Source organism: Telopea speciosissima, chromosome 4 (assembly GCF_018873765.1).
Source record: "Telopea speciosissima isolate NSW1024214 ecotype Mountain lineage chromosome 4, Tspe_v1, whole genome shotgun sequence".
NCBI classification, from domain to species: Eukaryota; Viridiplantae; Streptophyta; class Magnoliopsida; order Proteales; family Proteaceae; genus Telopea; species Telopea speciosissima.
This window is the reverse complement of record NC_057919.1, coordinates 44,329,656-44,353,024: the sequence shown is the minus strand read 5'-3', so window position 1 is coordinate 44,353,024 and position 23,369 is coordinate 44,329,656. Positions and strand designations below refer to the sequence as shown.

The window sequence follows — 23,369 nt, the reverse complement described above, 5'->3', positions numbered from 1 at the left end:
GCTTCTGGCGGGGATGGTACTGGTTCCAAGAGTCTATGGCCCTCATCCGTTCCTCTCGGCCTCACTTAGCTTTTGCCTATAGAGAAAGTAACAGGGCAGCGCATTGGCTTGCCAACCTAGCTTGTGATACTTCTGCCTCCGTTGTTTTCCACACGGGCAGTTAGCCACCAAGGGACTTGCAGAGTATTCTTCAGGAAGACAGGGCTAGGTTACCAGTTCCCGGAGTATAATGAGAAGTTTTCATGTCTTAGCTTGTTTGGGGTTGTTCTAGTTTTGAGAGGTTTCCTCCCTGGGATGGGTAAGGCGGGACGTCCACCCCTTGTATTCTTTTTCCACGGTTTGACATTAATAAAATCTTAGGGGCCGACCCCGGTCCCAGTTAATATTCGGGTTTAAAAAAAAAAGGTTAGTCGTAGCTATGATTAGTTAAGAGTTAACCTTCATTAGTTAAACTAATGGGAGGTTAACTGAGTTAGTGGAATCTATGTGGTGGCAACTAGCAACATGCCATTGGACTACATGTAGCATCATGGTGCAGCCACCATGTGCATGTAAGAGGAGGAGGTGGCAATGGAAGGCAGCTATGTTGCATGGCAAGGAGGTTGTGGCACAGTCAGCCCAGCCACCTAGCATGGGAAGTAAGAGGTGGCAATGAGGTCTCATGTGCTGGCCCAGGTGCTGTCAAATGCTTTGTTAAGCAAAGTTTGACTAGGTGAATAGTGTGTTAGTAGTCTAATTTATCTAAGTTTGTAACAGGGATTAGTTGGACTAATTAGACCAAAAGTAGATTAGTGATTTGAGTTAGTACTTAGTTTTCCTAAGTTAGACTAAGGTAAATCGATTCTCTCATTTTTGGGTTTGCTGAGTCGGAGAAAAGAGAAGAAGAAGAATAGAAGAAGGCAGGAGCTTCACGGAATTTGTTGAAACTAAGATTAGAAGGAGAATTGAGCAAGAGAAAAGCAGAGGAATGAAGGAACTTGAAGTTCTTGAGTCTTAGAAATCTGTTTTCCTAGGGAGTGCTATTTTGACATGCCATTGATCGAAGTAGTAAACAGATTAGGATTTAAAGGTGAGAGACTCATATGTATATGGCTGTATGTATTTGTGTTATTGGTTACTATGATGTATGGGCTAAGTGAAGGAGTCATATAAGTATTGTTGTATATTGGTATGACAGGTTATTGCTTAGTTACATAGCTTTACATGTATGAGTAGAATGATGTGAGGGGATCATGTGTATTGAATGATGCATTGCTATATATATAATGTTAAGAATATGAGGGATTGTATACTGTACTGTTACAGATTATTGATTGTATGAAGCATGATATAATGTGAATGGAACATGTTTGTTGATATGTGATAATTGTACAGTAGTATCATGGAATTAAATCTCGCTTGAAACTTGCAGTTTCGACCGAGATACCTCAGTTTCGCACGAAGCCGAGACGAGATGTCATGCGAGTTTAAAATATCCCATGTTTCGACCCAACTCGACAAGTTTTGACCTGTTTTGACATGTTTCGACCTAGACACCTATATAAGTGTCACTTATCCCCATCGAAACTTGAGGAAACCTGACTGGAAACCAGAACAGGCACTTATTTATGCCAAATAACAGTTAAGTAAATGTTTACTTAAGATATTATTCATAAATAAACAAATATCCCCTATTTGAATCCAATAAAAATAGTTAAAAAATCAAATTCCAAAAGGATTAAAAGTCAACCCCCCAGTTCAAGAACAAAAACTGGATTTTCGGTGGTAGGTGCAATTTTCAACTTTCTAATGCCTGGGGTTTTCTCAAATCTAAAATTCCATAGATCTTAATATTGGGTGAAACGAGGTTAAAAATCAAGAAATAGTTTGGTCAGTCAGAGAAATTTGTCTTCTAGTGTCAATGGAACTCACAGAGACAGTTTATATTAGTCTTGGTATTCCAATATCTTTTTCCTGTTTTTTTTTTCTGGGTTCTGTGCTTTGGGATGGTGGAGTGGTGCAGGCTCCCTCCTGTTTCTTTCTGGTTCGGGGTGTTTGTTTATTTTTTCTGCAGGTGTTCCTCCCTGATAGCATTCTTTTGTGTTTGTGTGTGTGTTGGGAGGGGGGTATAGGGTTTTTTCTGGTGGCCTCTGGTAGTGCTTTAGTGTCCTTGGTTTCTGTGTATTTTTCCCTTTCGTTTAATATACCCTTTTGTTGTTGTATATCATCCCCCCATCCCCACAAAAAGAAAAACAATAACAACAATCAATTGCAGCAAGAACAGTGCACAAGCAATAATACCTCAATTTCCCCATGTAACCAGCAAGGCGGTAACCAATAGCACGAGTTCTTCTACTTTTAAGAAAAAGAAGCGCATAAACACCCTATTGGAAAAAAGATACTCATTTCAGAAAACTATGAGGAGCAAAAGGTGGGTAACGCAGGAGAAAATAAATATACAAAAACGATATAAATTTCAGAGGCAGACAGTCCAGGCAGACAGTTACCGGATACTGCTGATGTCCGGCCAAACTCAGTTCATGAGAATCATCAATTGCTTCAATTACTGTTTGAAATTCAGTGACCAAAGATTCATCATCTAATAAGCCAGGGAACATCAACACCTGCAATTGGGATACAAACAACCATATTATAACAGTACGCAACAACAACTCAGCCTTATCCCAACTAAATGGGGTCGGCTACATTATTGAAGTATGCAAAGGAAAATATTGATGACTGAAGTACTGAACAAATTATTTATTTCCTTTTGAATCAATTATAAATAAAATATTTAAGGAAAGGGGTGAATCGAACTAATATAAATTTATAATTTTATGGAAAGGAAATGAAGAAAAGAGAGTTAAAGTTTTAATAATAGCAAAGCACAAGCCCAAGGAGACAATGTTAATGAAAAAATCATGATTTAGATTGACCTTCTAGGTAGAGAGGTAGTACAATACAGTGAAAGTTCATAGTTACAAGAAAAAAGAAATTTGGTTTTAAAAGTGATGTCATTATTTCTCCAAATGAGCCTGATGTATGCAATTGGACCCATACCAATGATGGGTTTTTTCTACATCTTTTTTCAGGTCTGATATCCTCCACTCCCACCCCAACAGGACTTAGCCTTTCAAATTGATATGTAAAATCAAGGGGCCTTCTAAATATAAGACCCTAGCTTGGGAGGTGAGCCATTAAAGGCTCAATACTCGAGATAGATTGCAGGGAGGGGGAAGAAATTTTATCTTTCCACAGGTCTGCTTTCTCTGTGTGGCAGGTGGGGAATCTGTTAATCACTTGTTCAGCCACTTCTCTTTTTCTAAAGCTGCATTGGCACAGTTTGGGGCTTCCTTTGATCAACTCTGGAATCCCCCGCGAGGTATCCGAGATCTGATGGATTTCTGGCAGGCCTCTACATTCCCCAAAGCAAATTGAACTGTTGTTTTGTCTTTCTTGTTTACAATTGAACCATTTGAGATAAACTAAAGAGGCTAGTGACATCGTCATCTTGAGGATGCTAGATGGGTTGTGACATTAGAGACTTTCAGAAGCATCTCTGGTAGAGGGCCGGTTAAAAAAAGAAGAAATCAGAGTTGCAGGGGGAAGAGAGAAGAAATCGCATAAGAAGAAAGAGGGGGGGGGGGAGAAGAGTGCACACGCACACAGCCCTCAAGCTACCCAAACCATAAACTCAATTCATTCTTCAAATCTTCTTCAATCGAGGTTACACATGTATGTTAGCAAAACAAAAAATAGGAGAATGGCTTGAGTGAATTAATTGTTCACTCAGCCCCTTTCATTTATAGCTTTCAAGAAGAGGGCAGAATTACAACTATGTCCCTATAGAGCCGACTATGCTAGTTACTGGGAATAAACAAAGAGAAAAAACCAAAAATACCCTTATCGGGTTACACAACTCAACACTCCCCCCCAAGTTGGGGCATGGATATCACACATGCCCAACTTGACTGAACTAGGGTGAAATAACTTTCCACTTAGCCCTTTGGTGAAGACATCAGCAAGTTGATCATCAGACTTCACAAAAGGTATACAAATCTGCCCACTTTCTAACTTCTCCTTGATGAAGTGTCTGTCGATCGCCACATGCTTGGTACGATCATGTTGCACTGGATTGTGGGCAATGCTGATTGCTGCTTTGTTGTCACAGTACAACATCATTGAACGATGAACAGAACCACTAAAATCCTGGAGTAAACTCTGAAGCCACAATAACTCACATATGCCCTGGGCCATAGCACCGAATTCGGCTTCAGCACTGGACCTTGCCACAACATTTTGTTTTTTACTTCACCACATGACAAGGTTACCTCCTACGAAGGTACAATAACCTGAAGTGGATTTCCTGTCAGGATTACCACCCTAGTCAGCATTTGTGTAAGCTTCAAAGCAAAGATGATCATGCAGAGACAGGAAAATCCCTTTTCCTGGAGCTGACTTCAAGTAGTAGAGATTACAAAGAACAACAGCCATATGAGTGGAGTGGGGATCATGCATGAACTGACTGACCAAGCTTACTGCAAATGCAATGTCCGATCTAGTGTGGGAGAGATAAATTAATTTTCCCACCAACCATTGATATTGTCCCCTATCAACCGGATCACCATCCTTCTCTTGCAGACGAGTAGTAGCTTCCAAAGGAGTATCACATGGATGACATCCTAACAAACCTGTCTCTGTGAGTAGGTCTAGAACATACTTCCTTTGGGAGAGAAAAATGACTTTGGGAGAACGGGCAACTTCAATCCCAAGGAAGTACCTGAGCTGTCCTAGACCTTTTATTTCAAATTCTCGTCCTAAGAAGGTCTTCAGGTGAGAAACTTCATCTGAATCATTACCAGTCACAACTATGTCATCGACATAGACTATAAGAAGAATGACCTTATCCCCATTTCGCTTGATGAATAAGGTGTGATCAGCATTGCTCTGTTTGTATCCTATAGAGATCATTGCATTATGGAACCTACCCAACAAAGCCCTAGGAGATTGCTTCAGCCTATATAATGCCCGCTTCAGCCTGCAAACCTTCCCATGAGTCTTGTCATAAGAAAAACCTGGAGGAACCTCCATATAAACTTCCTCTTCCAGCTCTCCATGAAGGAAAGCATTTTTCACATCCAATTGCTGCAAATCCCAGCCTAGATTGACAGCATATGACAACAAAACCCAAATAGTGTTCAACTTTGCAACTGGGGCAAACGTCTCCTGATAGTCAATCCTATAGGTCTGAGTAAAGCCCTTGGCCACAAGTCTGGCCTTATATCTGCCTACTATTCCGTTCGGCTTCTGCTTGACAACAAACACCCATTTATAACCTACTGGTTTCTTGCCCGAAGGAAGAACCACCAACTCCCACGTCTCATTTTTGGATAAGGTCGTCATCTCTTCCATCATGGCTGCTTTCCACTTTGGATCTGCAATTGCCTCCTGCCATTTTCAAGGAATAGAAACAAAGGAAAGAGAGGACACAAATGCATGATAGGAAGGAGACAAAGCATTAGGAAACAAAATTGGAGATGGGATGTTGGGTGTAAGACCTAATATGCCTTTATGGGCAGCAATAGGTAAATCAAGAGAAGAATCCTTACCAGATGATGTAGCAGAGTCTGGATCTAGATCAAGTTCTGACGATTGGAGACGTGGTATAGTAGTGGTAGTCTCAACTTGCTCTTTATGCTTCCGAGTATAGACTTTATCAACAGGATTCTGACTTACAGGTCTACGCTCCCCCTGAATAGGAATCACACTGGAGACTGAGGTTGGAAGTTCTGGAGAAGAAGGCTCCCCCTGAATAGGAACCGGTAGAAGAGCAGACACATCTTCGAAACCTGGATCATGCTCCCCCAGAAGAGGTGGTTGAAAATAATATGTTAGGGATTCATGGAAGATAATATCCATGGTAACAAATGTACGCCGAGAGGGTGGATGATAATATTTGTATCCTTTTTGGGTGGTGGAGTAGCTCAAAAAAATACACCGAATGCTCCGAGGATCGAGCTTGCCATGAAGATGATGGTTGCAAACATAGCAAACACAACCAAAAAATTTTGGGGGGACCACAAAAGAGGAAGAACCCTGGAGAAGGTCAAAAGGGGCACGGCCATCAAGTACAGGGGTAGGCATGTGGTTAATGAGGTAGACAACGGTGAGGATAGCATCACTCCAATATGGAGAAGGAACCTGCCATGCAAACATAATTGTTTGAGCCACTTCCAAAAGATGACGATTATTTCTTTCAACCACTCCATTCTAGGCCGGAGTGTCTACACAGGTGGTCTGATGAAGTATGCCATTTTCAGCCAAATATTTTTGGAACTGACCTTCCATGTATTCCCTGCCATTATTACTCCGCAGAATTTTTTATGTGGCATTGAATTGGGTCTGAACCATACGATGAAATAGCTGAAAACATTGAAAAACCTCACTCTTGTGTTGCATCATATACATCCAAGTAGTCCTAGTAAAGCAGTTAATAAAGGAAACAACCATCTATGGCCAGAAATAGAAACACAACGGGCAGGGCCCCACACATCAGTATGAACTAAAGCAAAGGGAGAAATACTTCTATTATTTAATGGAGAGTAAGTTGAACGAGTCTGTTTAGCCAAAACACAGGCCTCACATAAAAACTCATCCCTTTTACAATCTTTAACTGAGGAAACAAAAAAGTTAAAGTTCGAAGAGGAGGGTGATCGAGCCGACAATGCCATAGATGGAGATCCGAAGAAGTGGTTGAATGTAACTAATGAGTCGGGGATGAAGCTGACGGTGGACAAGTCTGACTCGTGCCGAGTATGTAGAGACCACCATGTACCTTACCACCCCCAATCGTGTGCCCTTTCACCAGATCCTGTATGACACAATGAGGGAAAGAAAATTATTTTGCAGTTCAAATGTTTGGTTAGACTACTAATGGAAAGAAGGTTGGTAGAAAATGAAGGAACCTGCAAAACAGAATTTAATGTAAGGGTAGAAGAGCACCAAATGGAACCCTTTCCATTAATAGGAGAAAGAGAACCATTAGCTACTCGAACACTATCTTTGCCGAAAGAGGGAGAATACTGGTAAAACACATGGGAAGAACCAGTCATGTGGTCAGTGGCACCAGAGTCTATAATCCAAAGGACAGAGACAACCGATGCATAATGACTACCGACTGGAATACTTGAGGCAAAGTGAGAACCAGAAGAGGTAGCAGGTGCAGATGCCGTAGTAGGTGCAGCGGAAGAGGCCTATAGCATGCGACAGAAAGCCAGGAGTTCATCCTGAGTAAGCCCAATGTCCGTAGAGGGGGCAGCAGCAGCAGAAGATTCAGTAAGATTTGCCTAGGGTTTAGACTTCACACGGCTCCATTTTGCCTCAAAATCAGCAGGCTTCCCGTGTAACTTCTAGAATTAAGCCTTGGTGTGATAGGGTTTGTTGCAGTGTTCACACTTGACTAGCTCCTTGGAGGCAGCATTATCACCATCAGTAATGCTAATGGGAGTGGGGCTGGAAGTAGTCTGTAGGGCAGACCGATCAACAGTAGGAGTATGCAACATAGCAGCCCGACGAGTCTCCTCTGTATGACAAACAAATGACTGCTCTAGTGTAGGGCTGCTAAGCACTTGCACTCGAATAGTGTTATACTCCACATTCAGACCTCCCAAGAAGTCGTTTACACGGATTTTGCCGACATGTTTACGATAGTCAGCAATATCAGTAGGCGTAGAGGGCTGATAGTCGGACTAATGATCCATTGTTGCCACATGCTTTTGAGGGCAGCATAGTACGCAGATACGGACAGCTCCTTCTGAGTGGGGTCATGGGCCTTCTTGCGAATCTCATACACCTGAACATCATTCCCAATGCGTCCATAAGTCTCCTTACCAGCACTCCAGATTTGATGGGATGTTTCCAGAAGTAAAAAATTGTCGGATAGATTTGGTTGCATAGAGTAGATCAAATAAGACATCACCATAGCATCATGAGACATCCACTTTAATGGGAGACAGAAATCAAGAGGATTGAAGGAGGTAGAAGAAGACACTAGAGGGGGAGGGGAGAAATCACACAGAAGAAAGGGGAAGAAAAAGATGCAGCAGAAGAAGGGAGCGTCCAAGAAGGGGGGGGAGAAGCAACCAGCCACGCAGGCTTCAAACACTCAATTCATTCATTCATCTCCTTTTTTGTTTTGGCCAAAGCCTTACATGATATATAGCTGGTATAAAGAGTCTTATCAGGAAACCATTACATAGGAAAGAGATAAAATAAAATCAACTTTCTAAAAATAAGCAACTAAAATAGGAAGTAGCCTAAGAATAAACTAGAAACAAAAACAATGCTACTAAAGTAAGCTATTGATCTAAATTTGGATTCGGTTCATCTTGGTCTGGGTTCACAAACGGGTTCGGGTCGATCCATCGAAATTGTCCTGCATCACACTTCTCTTGCGGAGAACTAGGTTTGGCTGGCATGGGGTTGGTCCCAAGGATATGGCCAGTAAGCCAGCGACCAGCAATGGTCAAATAGGTAGTCCGAGACCACTTGAGATAACTTGTGCCATCGAGTTTGATAGGAGCAGCAAGGGGAAGAAACTCTGTCTGGGGCTGTCCATCTAGCCCAGAGGTTGCAGAAGAGGAGTCTAAGCCTGTCATTGAGGCAGCCAAACAATGAAGAGAGCAAGCAAGGATTCGATGCAGTCAGCCAAGGAGAACCAAAAAACCTTGAGATCGATATAGGGAGAAATCGACCTCAAGACAAGGGAATCTGGAATCTCCAAAAAACTTGCAGAATCTGTGGCTGAAATTGATGTCGAGGAATACTCTGGATGGTAATAAACGCCTCCGAAAAAGGCAGCAACAACAAGCAGCCCTAACCCAAATATCGATAGATGTCAAGGTTTTAGAAAACCCTGAAAGTGAGATCGATTTTAGGTTAGGGATCTTCAAAAGGAATGGGAATGGTCGATAAAAGCTAATTAAGGTAGCAGAAGAAGCTCCAATCAGGGGAAGATCAACCTACAACGAGATAACTTGATCTTCAAAAAACTTGGACAGCTTCAATATCACAAAAGGAAAGGGCAGCAACTATCGGGTATCGGTAGAGTTTATGACATGGAGAAAAAGAGGTAGGTTTGAGGGCAGCAACTAGATCATAAGATCACCTCATTAGTGCTGCCCTAAGGTGAAAGAGAGGAACCAAGAAGAAGAGGAGAGAAGGGAAAAAACGATGGAAGGAGAGGGTTTTGGAAACTTAGATCAGAGTAGGGTTTAGCTCTGATACCATGTTAGCAAAACAGAAAATTGGAGAATGGCTTGAGTGAATTAATTGTTTACTCAGCCCCTTTCATTTATAGCTTTCAATAAGAGGGCAGAATTACAAATATGTCCCTGTTACAGGGAATAAACAAAGAGAAAAACCAAAAATACCCTTATCGGGTTACACAACTCAACAATGTGTTTATAAACCCCCCCCCCCAAAAAATAGACTCCTAATTACTTCCTAAAATGTAGACTAACTAAAATAGAAACTCATTAAAAACACAAATTGAAAATTTCCCTATAAGTTACCCCAAAATAAAGATTACATATCTTTCCCAAATAAGATAAATTCTAAATATCACTAAATCAGAACATAGTTGGGACCTGGTTCATGTTGGTTTAGATACCCAACTGGGTTTGGGTCGGTCCAAGGTCGTGTATCTACATCAATTCCCCCGTGTTGAGAAAAACTCGAACTCGAATTTTGTAATGGTAGAAATGAAAGCTAACGAGCGGGGGCTATCTGTTCCATGTCTGCAACTTGAAGAAAATCCAAAACATGAAGCTTTGGGGTTGCATCCATGTCAGGGAAATCATGGGGAAGAACGAACTTATGATGGGGAAGGACTTTACTGCACTAGATTTCTTCATCACCTGATCCACGATCTGCTCATCTTCTGTTGCTACTATTGGCTGTTCTGGTTGAGGTTGTAATGGGCGACAGGATAGGAGAGGGGAAATCTGAGAAGAAATCAGAGGGGGGAGGGAGGAAGAAGAATAGGGGGGGGGGGGGGGTGTGCACACGCACAAACTCACTTTTTTTTAATTCATTCCTGCATCATCATAATACGTTGGTTACATATCTATTTATAAAACCCCAAAAAAATAGAGACTCCTAAATACTAACAAAAACTAGGCTAACTAAAATAGAAACCGAATAAAACTCAAATTGGAAATTTCCCTGTGTCTAATAACTACCTTAAAATAAAAGATTACATAACAATTTCCCAAATAAAATAAACTTCCTAAAATCCTACTAGATCCAAACACTCAAACTGGACCAGGTTCAACTGGGTTTGGGTCGGTCCAATGTAATACACCAGTTGGGTCTACTCGGTCCAATATTGTCCTGCATCAACTCGCCCGATAATGAGAAAAACTCGCCCACGAGTTTTAAAGAAGGAAAGGATCAGCACTACTCGATCAGCATCCACAATCAAAAGCTTAATAGGGACGGTGATCCCACACATCTCCCAATCAGCCGTTATGATCTCCCGATGGTCGTCAACAAATGATATGACTTTGATTGGAATAGGACCACGGGGTTTTGCCACTGTAATCGGACCATTGATTGGTTCCACGGCTGCAATCTTGAACGGATCGTTCAGCTCCACCTTTTCTTGAACCACTATCGACACCATCACGTCCATCAATGGTGGCTCACCTTTTGGCTCTTCAGAGACATCTTTAGTAGAGTTTTCCTTCAATGCATTAGAATCTCCTAGAAGTGATTCAGTCGGTGATGCCTCAATCATAATTTTCCTGTCTTTCTGTGCTGAAGGCACGGATGTGTTCTTGAAACCCTTTGACCGTCTGTAGTTCAATTGTACCTCACTTAGGCATGAAAATTGAATGTCCAGTGTAAAGCAATCATCATAAACATTACGCCCTTGAAGAGCATTTCTTGCTAAAACGGCACTTAGAAGTGACTGATACTGGATAAGGGCTTGAGAACTAGCAGACTTATGAAATGTTGTCATGATCTTTTCCACAAATCCATAAAGAGAAAATACCTAATGCAGTGCTTTCACCGTTACAGGACATAATAGGTGATGGATTGTAACCAAGAGAATTTGGTTGCATTGTATCTGACTCCTACTATTGGTCAATTCCCGTAAATATGGTGAAGTAGAACATTGATGGCACAGCTGTAGATACAATGGGATTTATGATATCAATGGCAGAATTGTAAATATGGGATGTTCAATTAGAAACACACAAGAAAAGAGTCACAAGTATGGGGAGGATAAACTTGGAAACTAATAAAATTAATAGAGAAAAGGAAATTAGAGAGAAAGATGGGGGTAATCCTGGAAAAATAAGAACACAAATAGGCAACACTTAGGGGTGAGGGTAATATGGAGAAGCAATAAAAGAAAGGAACCGTGAGAGGGAGGGGCATACTTGGAATAAAAGGAAAATAAGGGAAATCAGAATTAGATTAAAATGGAGGGCAATTTAGGAAAACAAAAATAAATAAAGAAAAGAGACAAAAAGTGGGATTGTGGGTGGGGTTACCGTCTCCTACTTGGAGTCTGATTCTGTCGAACTAGAGAGGAAGAATGGAGGAAGGCACTGAGGAGGGGCTTCATTACTTCGATGAATGACGTCAGTGCGAGGGAGCTGATCGACTACGGGGAGTTGAATCGTGGAATCAAGAAGATGGGTGATGGTGGGTTGGGGATTATGCTCATGGAATCGAAAGGGATGGGATTGGGGTCTGGGTTTTCGATTCGACCTCTGTTTCCACAGAGACGACTCTTTTTTTGGCAGTCACAGACGGGAAACGAAAGGATGGGTTGTGAATTCAGCGGAAATTGTTGTGGGGAAGGGATGAGATGGGGGTTGGGCTTGGTGGTATGATTGCTGTTGAAGTTCGGTCACAACTGCAGCGAAGAGGAAATAGAAGGACGAAGAATAGAATGGGGGGAAAATGAGACTCAGGAAATAGCAGGGAAGAGAGACTGAGAGGATGAAGAATCAGAGAGAGAGAGAGAGAGAGAGGGGAAGAGATTCACCCAGGTTTGGGCTTTGATACCAGATAATGGGGGACAGAATAGGAGAGGGGAAATCTGAGAAGAAATCAGAGGGAGGAGGGAGGAAGAAGCCGTGAGAAGAAGAATAAGAGGGGGGGGGGGGAGCACACGCACAAACTCACCTTTTTTTAATTCATTCCTACATCATCATAATACTTTGGTTACACATCTATTTATAAAACCCCAAAAAAATAGACTCCTAATTACTTACTAAAACCAGGCTAACTAAAATAGAAACCCAATAAAACTCAAATTGGAAATTTCCCTATGTGTCTAATAACTACCTTAAAATAAAAGATTACATAATAATTTTTCAAATAAAATAAACTTCCAAAAATCCTACTAGATCCAAACACTCAAACTGGACCCGGTTCAACTGGGTTTGGGTCAGTCCAATGTAGTACACCAGTTCGGTCGACCCGGTCCAAAATTGTCCTGCATCAGGTTGTATCACTAGTGCTGCCACTTTTGGCTTGGAACAAATGTTGTTAACCAACCCATGAAGAATGAATGTCTAGGACATGTGAAAAGGATGTAGGATGCACAAGTTTCCGTCACGATCAATGATGCCTTTTCGTTCTTCTAGCCATTCACGACCCAATTTAATAAGAGGAGAATCAAACACTTCACAATGAGCACCATCACAATAATAAGAAACGGAGAATTCAACGAATAAATAATCCTCAGAGTGAATAACGATCTGGTCATTCTTTGAAAACATCTCTACCACAGATCATGAGATGAAATTGTTGCTTTGCCCTTCATCAATAAACAACATACAAGCTTTCCATTGGGCAAATGCCCTCTAAATTTAAACACAATCCATGGGCAGGTTTGTAATTAAAAGAATCTTAAAGGGTAACAAAGGTAGACTAGAGAAAGGGTAGGATGAGTAATAAAAATTAAAGAATAAGGCCTCACTTAGAAATAAAAGAACAACTAATGATAGGGGTAATATAAGACAGAGAGGGGGTAGTTTAGGAAATAAAAACAAAAGATAATAGAAGGGAAAGCAAAGCACTAAACAAGGGTTATAAAGGGAATATGAGGTTTAAAATGAGAAGTCGTGGGTTTTGGCTTGGGGTTGCCAATTGCAGCCTCCTCCTACTTGCTACTCCAGAGAGGGAAACAGCGACAGAGGAGGTCGACTCGATGAAGGTGCTGCGAGGGTCTTGATCGACTGAGGAGTTCAGATGAAGAAGAGATTTTGTCGGCCAGCGAACGATGTCGAACCAGTAGCGGTGGGTCTTCTGAAACCAGGTATGTAATTTTTTTTTTGTTCTCTGCCTCTTACTTTCTCTCTTCTCTTCTTCTATCTCTTTTCTTTTTTTCTTTTTTTTTTCTTTTTTTGGTTCTGGTTGTTGCTGGAGGAACCGAAAGCGGTGGAAGGGATCGATCGAGTCACAGGGTGGAATGGAAGAAGGATGCACACAGCCCTCAGGCTACTCAAACCATAAACTCAATTCATTCTTCAAATCTGCTTCAATCGTGGTTACACATGTATTTATAAACCCCCCAAAAACTAGACTCCTAATTACATCCTGAAACTTAGACTAACTAAAATAGAAACTCAATAAAACACAAATTGGAAATTTCCCTATAAGTCTAATAGCTACCCCAAAATAAAAGATTACATATCTTTCCCAAATAAGATAAATTCTAAATATCCTACTGAACCAAAACATGGTTGGGACCTGGTTCATCTTAATTTCGATACCCAACTGGGTTTGGGTCGGTCCAAGGTAGTGTATCTGCATCAATCTCTGCTGACTCCTCCTTGAGCTGTTAGTTAGTGGTGGCTTCATCCACAATCACAAGCCATGCTATCCATCACTCTCGGTCTTGGCGCCCCTCCCCCCCCCCCCCCCAACCCAGGGAACCTAAACCAAAATGTAGATGGTGGCTCTTTGGGGAACCCAGAGCCAGAGTGGATTGGTGATAAATTTAAAAATGGGTCTTGTTGGTTTTCTCTGGCTCTATGGAAGCACTGACTCTGCCTTTGCTGAGCTTAGAGCTGACTCGGCCTCTAGCTTGCTCTCTAATAGATGGTTTGATGTCATCATTGAGAGGGTTCCAAAAATATGGTTTTTTGGCCCCAGAATCCTTTTGGCGATCCTTGGAAGTATATGCATCTCATCAAGAAAGCCAAGGCCTTAGCTGCCCAAGGAAATTTCTCCGTTTCTTGGAGACTTAGGTCAGCAAACTCTATGGCCGACCAGCTAGCCAAGGAAGGGATCAACAGGGGCAGGTTATATGTGGGTTTACAGTCAATAATGTATTCCCCCCAACTTCGTCTTTTCTTTTCCTGCCCTGGGCCTCCCTTCAGTTTGAGAGCCCCGGTTTGTTGTTGATGTACCATATTCATTTCTCCTGTTTTCCTCAATAAAATTTCCATTGTTATCTATCAAGAAGAAGAAAGTAATGTCAGCATCAAGAAGTAACCTCCAGGTTATAATTCAAGCCTAAAGTTAAATGAAAAGGCATGTAATCTACAATCATCTGAGCAAGATACCATACAGAAGGTGCTTATACAAACTGAAACAGAATAGAAGAATTTATGACATCTAATACTGACAACAAAAGTGTTCATCAGTTTCGTCCAAAACAAAAAAGGCAAAGGAGAACCAGGTATTCATTCAAAGATTTTTTTCATGGTTCAAATTACTGGGCCATGGGTAGGAACCCCACCCCACCCCCCCACCCGAATCATTATCACCTCCAATTCCTGCCCGCTCCAATTCCCTCCAATCCCTCACATAGGAGTGGAAATGACCACCTTACCCACTGCCGGAACACACTGCCCAAGGTGGGGTAGGGTGGTCATTTCTGCTCCTATGTGAGGGATTGGAGGGAATTGGAGGGGGCAGCGAATTGGAGGTGATAAAAATTCCCCCCCACCCCCCCCCCCCCCAAAAAAAAAAAACCTTTTCCCATAAATGAGAAAAGATAGCTGCTGCACATACCTCATACATGATACTGACAACTTCAGCATTGTGCAGCTCAGGATCATATACCCCGCTGGCTACCTTTGCATTAATCTCTTTAAGGTGTTGAGTCACCCTTTCTTCATCCAGACTTCGCAGGATGCTAAGAAGAGGGCTAATGGTACTTGATTCATACTCAGCATTATACAATTCCTGAGCTTGATGATGCTGACAAATGCATTGTATGCATTGCTGCATTTCTTGAGAAAGTCTAAACCATAGAAGCTTGAGAGGAGAATCATTGCATTTATCCTTTGGATAATTGTAGAAGGTTTCCAAAAGAGGTCCCATTAGCTCCCATGACCCACACCAGATATGATTTTCCTTCGATAAAGATATCAAAAGGTTGAAGGCATCAGAAAACCTGCAGATACTAATGAAGTCAAAATGGTCGAAGAAAAGCATGTGAAATATAAATTATGCAAATGAAAAGGGTAAATATTAGATAGAATAATGGCCAGTATACTCCCTGATAAGATATTTGAGCAATTATACATATAGATCAAACCAAAAATTAAAATAGAAACAGTTTAATGTCAAGACTCAACTCTGGTCGAGCATAAACCTGCAAAAAGCATATGCATTCATACAATTTACTTCCTTGTACATTTTCCTCTCACATAAGTCTAGTTCACCTCATGAGGAAGCTCAAAAGCTATAGAATGTTAAACCAAGTCATGCAAAATCTGTGCTATTGATTTTAGATTTTGAGGAAGAATTTCACCTCTTTGGGAGGAAAAGGAATATCTATCAAATCTCCTTTCAATTTACTGTTTCCATTACAAAGACATAAACAAACAGAGGAAGCTCAAAAGCTATAGAATGTTAAACCAAGTCATGCAAAATTTGTGCTGTTGATTTCAGATTTCGAGGAAGAATTACACCTCTTTGGGAGGAAAAGGAATATCTATCAAATCTCCTTCCAATTTACTGTTTCCATTACAAAGACATAAACAAACAGATTCTTGAAATCAGTACTAAGGATCAGATCAGTCTCAACCAATACACCAATCCGACCAGGGGAAAAAAATGGCTGGTCCATATACTCTTCCAGAAAAATACCACTTGTTATTGTTCATTATATGTGTTCCTATCTCAATCTGCAGATGCTGCATGTGGTATTCGATGGAACACCAACAACAATAACCTCAGAAAGTAACCTCAGAAAATGTAAAATGAATAACGAATCAGCCCATCCTAGAGGTAAGATCAGATAGTAGCAGCTGATACTGATATGGTCAGCCATATTTGATTCTGATACATGTCCTATTCTATAGCACAAACTTAGGGTGTTAGAGAGAGAGAGAAGGTACAGGGAGAAGACTATTCCATTTCAACAAACCATACAGAGTGCTCCCCTTAAGATTAATGCAGTAGCTGGGGGAAGGGATTAAAAACATATAAATCCTTCAAGTTTCTAGTGCAGGGGGTTTTTTTTTTTTGGTGGGGGAGGGGGCAGGGAAGGAAAAGATCATGCAATTTTACTAATAAAAAAAATAATCTTTGTTGTAATATGGGTTCAGGGGTAGAATAGTCATAAGAGTATTTCTGTCCTTGTACTCATTCCATAATGTTCTTCTCTTTTTTTTTTTTGGGTGAATAAAAATTTCATTACTAAAAAGGAAAGCAGCCCTCAAATAGGAGGGAGGAAACAAGAACCAGCAGCAGAAGCTCAAACAGGGGAGCCTGCAGGGACAAGGGAGATAGTAGAAAGACCCCAGGATACAACAATTAGTCTGTTCCTTGGGGTGTCAATACAAGAAGCAGGAGCAACCAAACTAAGCTTAGATTTGATTTCAAAAGAGATGGACTCCCAAATCTGATTAGCAGATCTGGATTTGGAGGTCCATTTCCGAAGATTGCACTCCATCCAAATGTGGTTGATGGCAGCAGAGAAAGCCATCTTCCCAATCACATCACAAAGAGTAGAACCACCAAAGGTCATGTCAACCCAAATCCATTCACGGTCAAAAGGTAGGATCCTCCTGTTTCTTGGCCAGCATTTGGAGAGAATCCCTTTCCAGATAGAGCAGGAGAAGGGACACTCAAAGAAGAGATGGTTTGTATCTTCAATCCCATTCCAACAAAGGTCACAACTGGGAGAGACCATAATGTGGCGATGTCTGAGGAAAGCTTGCGTTGGGAGGCAGTTGGAGAAGACTCTCCAAGCCGTGAAGCTGTGTCTGGGGATGTGATGCTTGAACCAGACAAGTTTCCTCCAAGGAACAAGCGGGAGGCGCGTTCTAACAAGATCCCAAGCAGATTTGGAGCTGAACATTCCCAAAGAGCTAGGCAGCCAAGAAACACAGTCATCCCTTATAGAGGGTCTTTTGAAAATAGAAGGCAGTAAGTTCCAGATAGAGGTTAGAGCTGGAGTAGAGGAATCAGGGGGATCCCATCCGTCAGCATTAAGAATATCAGCCACCAAAGCATTTCTAGGCAGACCAAAACCGTAGATCAATCTAGGGCTGACATGGTGGAGCAGGACTCCCGATGGATGCCAGTGATCTAACCAAAGCTGAGCAGGACTCCCGATGGATGCCAGTCATTATAAATAAAGATGGCTGTAGTCACTCTGACTTAAGCCAGTATTCACGGAATTCCACATGGCATCAGAGCCAAAAATATTCTGAGAATATGGGAATTAAAATTTTTTTCCTTTTTTTCTTTTTTTCTCTTTCTCCCTTCTCCCTTGCGATTCTGACCCAAGGCCGGCCTCCTCCACCTTCCGCCAACCCTCCGCCACCACCCCCTGCCCTCCTCTCCCTTCCGCCAACCCCGCAAGGTCTCTTGACCTCTTCCGCCACCACCGCCACCACCCGCAAGGTCTCCCACCCTCTTCCACCACCACCAGCAGCCCCGCAAGGCCTCCCACCCCCTTCTGCCACCACCGCCAGCCACCGCAGGGCCTCCTAGCCTTTTCCACCACCACCACCAGCCCCGATAGCCTCTCGCCCTTCCTTTTTTTCTCGCGGGAGGCTCTCTCTTCCCTTGGCGTTACTTTTTTCCCACCCTTGGTGGTGAATTGACTCCCACCGAGGGGATTCTTTTTTTCCCTCCTAACGATCTAAATTTTTTTGGAGGCCTTACCTTTGGATCCTGCAATTTATTTTTCCAGCCAACATGCCTGACGTTTCAAAGATCACTTCTGCCTCTTCTGGTTCTGATGGTTCATCGCACTATGACTTTATTCCGTTTCCGGTGAACACCATCAAGTTAAATGGCAGCAATTATCTTATATGGTCTCAATCATGTTTGTTTGCTAGTGGTTCCCGTGGCCTGTCTGGCTATACCACGGGTACCACGGTCAAGCCTACCGAGACTGGTTCTACACAGGAGCGCTAGATGAATTTTTATTTCTTGGTCATGTCGTATTTGGTTTAATTCCATGAACCAAAAAATTGATGGGCGATACCTTCTTGATTAGGCTGCAAAAGTATGGAAGATAGCCAAAGATATTCCCAGATTGGGAACGCTGCCAAGTGCTATGAACTACGTCAAAAAATCCACTCTACAAAACAGCTGGAGTTGACACTTTCTCAGTATTACAATACCATGTGTACGATGTGGCAGTAGTTGGATTTTCTGGGCACCTTCACTGTAACCACTGATGTTGACGCCACGGCCTACCGAAAGTGGGAGGATGGTTTACGCGTCTTTGATTTCTTGGCTGACCTGAATATTGAGTTTGATCATATCCGGTCGAATATTTTAAATCGCAAACCTCTCCCAACTCTTGAACAGGCCTATGCGATTCTTTCAACTGAGGACAGTCGACGTACCGCCATGGTTCACCCTGCTACTCAAGAGCGCTCGGCTCTTATTTCTGGTTCACAGTCTTCCCGTGGGGGCTCTTCTCGATCTGCCAGTATTGATCGGACATCTGGTGATCGTTCTCCCATCAAATGCGATCACTGTAGGAAGGAATGGCATACGAAGGACCGCTGTTGGAAGCTTCATGGTTGCCCAACAGACACTCGCGGGCGTGGGAGGGGTGGTTCCAATCCGTCCAATTGCACCCATGCTCATCAGGCCACTACTAAGGACCAGCCTGATCCTTCTCTGTCATAGGTTAAGGCAAATTTGCAAAATTTACGGGATATGGTGACTCGTTTGGACACATCTTCGGCATCTGTATCTCCTTCTATGGCTACCTCGGCTCTGTCTCTGCCTACTACTCGCAATACACCTTCATCCACAGGTATTTCATTTGGTGGGAATTGCACCTCAGTCATGCCCGATTCTTGGGTAATAGACTCAGGGGCAACCGACCATATGACTGGCTCCTCCTCCTTTTATTCCACATATTTTCCTTTATCTGGTCAGAGTAAGGTTCGTGTTGCTAATGGATCTCTTTCTCTTATCCCGGGAAAGGGAACTGTGCAGTTTTCTTCCTCTCTTACCCTTTCATCTGTGTTACATGTTCCGAAGTTCACTACTAATTTGCTTTGCATTAGTAGCATAACTAGGGATTTAAACTGCAAGGTAACATTTTTTCCAACCCATTGTTTATTTCAGGACTTAGCAATGGACAGTACGATTGCATGTGGTAAAGTGGTTGGTGGTCTGTACATGCTTGACGGTTCACGGACAGCTTTGACATCTCAACCTGCATCTTCTGATTTTGATTCTGCACTTTTTGAATTGAATAATTGGCATCGTCGTTTGGGCCATCCTCCGATTGGTGTTTTGTCGACTTTATTTCCTAGTTTAGTGAAAAGATGTAATATAATTTTTCTAATGATTCTTGCACTTTGGCAAAGCAAACTAGAAACATTTTTCCAATTTCTAATAACAGAAGCTTGCATCCTTTTGGTTTGATACATTCTGATGTGTGGGGCCCTGCCCGTTGTGTCTCTAGCTCTGGGTTTCGATGGTTTGTCACTTTATTGACTGTTTCAGCCGGACGACTTGGGTGTATTTGATGCATAGTAAAAGTGACGTTTTCACATGTTTTACTTTATTTCATAAGATGGTCGAGACACAGTTCGATGCCAACGTGAAGATTCTCCGGTCAGATAATGGGAAGGAGTATATGGATGGTGTCTATCAGTCATATTTGGACAGCCATGGGATCATTCATCAAACCTCTTGTGTTGACACTCCTGTTCAAAACGGGGTGGCTAAACACAAGAACCGACATCTTTTGGAGTTGCTCACTATGGCTGTTCCTCCTCTTTTTGGGGTAACACTGTCTTTACACTCTTATAGCCACATATCTTATTAATCGCCTTCCATCCCGTGTTTTGGATGGCCGCTGCCCATTGGATGTGCTCTGTGGGAATTGACTTTTGTTGTGTCCCCCAAAGTATTTGGTTGTGTTGTGTTTGCCAGGAATCACCATGTACACGGCAAGTTTGATCTAAAGGGGCTGCGATGCATATTTCTTGGTTATATTCTGCTACCCAGAAGGGGTATAAGTGCTATCATCCTCCTACCCGAAAAGTGTTTGTCACTATAGATGTAGTGTTCCGGGAGTCTGAGGCTTACTTTAAACAGCAGGAACCTCTGCAAGGGGAGATTATAACTGGTGAAGAGGTTCCGTTGATTGCTCCTCTAGACATTGAGATACCTACTATAGAGGATGTTTCTGTTGAATTTGAAAATGGAGTTACAAGTCAAGAACAAGAAGTGGGACAGCAACAACAGACAAAGGAAAATGTGTACATTCGGGGAACTGATTTTCCGCTGGACAGCTCTCTGTACAAAGAGACCACCACCACTGATCCACTCAATCGGCATCTGTTCCCACTCCAAGTCTTGCTCCTAGTCAAATTTCTTGTAAGCCTTCTCTTGATCCCAGTCTTGATTTACTCATTGTTGTTCAAAAATCAAAGAGGAGTTGTACATTGCACCCTAGTTCTAACTTTGTGTCATACAACTCTCTAACTCCTGTTATCCATGCCTTCGTATCTTCTTTATCCTCTGTTTCCATCCCTAACAATTGGCAGGAGGCAATAGCCGAACAAAAATGGAAGGATGCGATGAATGAAGAAATGCATGCCCTTGAAAAGAATCAGACCTGGGATTCGGTGAGTCCTCCACTAAGAAAAAAACCCATTGGTTGTAAATGGGTTTTTGTTGTGAAGCACAAGGTTGATGGCTCAGTAGAAAGGTACAAAGCAAGACTTGGTTGCCAAAGGGTTTACTCAAACCCAAGGAATTGACTATCAAGAGACCTTTGCTCCTGTAGCAAAGATGAATACTGTATGGGTCATTATCTCTTGTGCTGTGAATCAAAGATGGGAACTCCAACAACTTAATGTAAAGAATGCCTTCTTGCATAGAGATTTGGAAGAAGATGTTTACATGGAGATACCTCCTAGTTTTACCTCTTCAGAAACTCAGGGAATGGTATGTAAGCTGAAAAAGGCCCTATATGGTCTGAAACAGTCACCAAAGGCATGGTTTGGACGGTTCCATAAGGCTATGGTTGCTTATGGGTATAAGTAGAGCAATGCTGATCACACATTGTTTGTTAAGAAGATAGGACAGCAAGTGACAGTGTTGATTGTCTATGTTGATGACATAGTGATCACAGGCAGTAATGCACAGGAATCAAGAAGTTGTAGACTTATTTGGGCACCAAATTTGAAGTCAAAGACTTGGGTAGATTAAGGTACTTCCTAGAGATTGAGGTTGCCTATTCAGCTAAGGGCATATCTCTTTCTCAAAGGAAATATACATTCGATTTATTGAAAGAAACAGGGGATGTTTGGGTATAAACCAGTAGATACCTCTCTGGAACCCAACACACATTTGAAGAGTAAGGAAGGTGACCCGGTGGACAAAGGCAGTATCAGAGGTTGGTTGGTCGATTGATCTACCTCTCACATACCCGGTCAGAAATCAAATTTGTTGTAAGCCTTGTCAGCCAATACATGAGCAGTATACAGAATTCTCCGTTACCACAAATCATCTCCGGGGAAAGGAGTCTTGTTCTCTCCACATAGCCATCTCCGGATAGAAGCATACACTGATGCAAATTGGGCTTGCAGTCCTAATGATGTTGGTTGAACCGTGGTTAGAGAGAGGGAAGAAAATAATAGAATTGCTTGTATTAATTTATAGGTAAGCCCCTCTATTTATAATAGAGGGGAAAGTTACAAGAGACTAAAATAGGCGATGTGGGACTAAAACCCACATAGCCGACTTACACTTAATAACATAAAAATAACCCCAAAAGGACCAGAATACCCTGGGGGTATTCTGGAGTACATTCTTTTAACACTCCCCCTCAAGCTGGATTGTACAAATAAGAAAGAGGAAGATCTAGCTTGGACTAAAAGAAGAAAAAAACTCTAAAAGAAAAAACTCTCTCCATAACAATGCTAACACTCCCCCTCAAGTTGGCGCATACAAGGTACTAATGCCCAACTTGAATGAAAAATGGGAAAAATAAGTTGTAGCAGAATCCAGCTCCAAAAGGAATGCAGCTCCCAAATAGACCTTCAAGAACTTGAAAAAAATAGACCTTCAAACTTGGGCAGACTTGATCAATTGTTACCAATCTTCAACAATTGTCCAGGGATGAATCTCTGGCGGATAATCTTGAAGGTAAGTAACTAGGGCAGCAAGCAGATGAGTCAAGCAGCAATAAAGATCAAGCAGCGGAAACAACCAAACTGTAGGACCTCATATGGGCAGGCAATAACCAAACATCTTCAAAACTTTTAACACCAGCCTCCCCCTTACGGCATACGTAACCCAATAACAAGGTAGATACTTATTGGCAATGGTGAAACCTCTAACCTTCGATGTTTTGCACCAAGTGTCCCTGCATGTTCTGCTCTCTGCATTGGCTGCAAGTATACTGTATATAATCCCCCCCTCACATGTAGTGCACGTGGACATAAGAGAGATTAGGTTAGAGATAGGGCCAAACATAACATTCCAGAATGGTTCAATAGCTGCCAAGTGTAATGGAAAAAGAAGAAATGGTAAAGAAGAGAATACCATTAACTTTCAAGGGTGTTATGGGTAATGCCAAAGGTATGTTTTGGGAGGTGGTGAAAGAAAAACAGCAGTGGGATAATGGAGTAAGATTAACTTGGGTAACATAGAAAGCTCCAACCATCTTCCATCAATCAACCAAACACTTTGAATGGAAACCCCTGCAGGGGAGAAACTCCTAACTCCAATATTCAGATCAGAAAAATATACAGATCTGATTCGAAGTAAGGAAATGCTCCAATTGTTAAGGCTTGATCAATCTTCAAACAAGGAGGAGCAATTGAGCAAAAGATTCCATGGTAGAAACTCCCACATGCTAGACAGTACTAAGAAGTTATCCGGACAGCAATGAATGGAAGTAGCCTCAACAAAAC

General features: G+C 42.0%; 1 protein-coding gene across 1 annotated transcript in view; it reads right to left on the bottom strand.

The window, feature by feature from the left end:
- LOC122658369 overlaps positions 1-23,369 on the bottom strand; it is a 100,979-nt gene that overhangs the window by 60,995 nt on the left and 16,615 nt on the right. The window contains exons 2-4 of the mRNA XM_043853295.1: positions 15,022-15,406; positions 2,487-2,603; positions 2,281-2,363 (exon numbers count right to left, since the gene is read on the bottom strand). Of these exons, the coding sequence (XP_043709230.1) occupies positions 2,281-2,363; positions 2,487-2,603; positions 15,022-15,406 (585 nt within the window). The remainder of the gene's footprint in view (positions 1-2,280; positions 2,364-2,486; positions 2,604-15,021; positions 15,407-23,369) is intronic.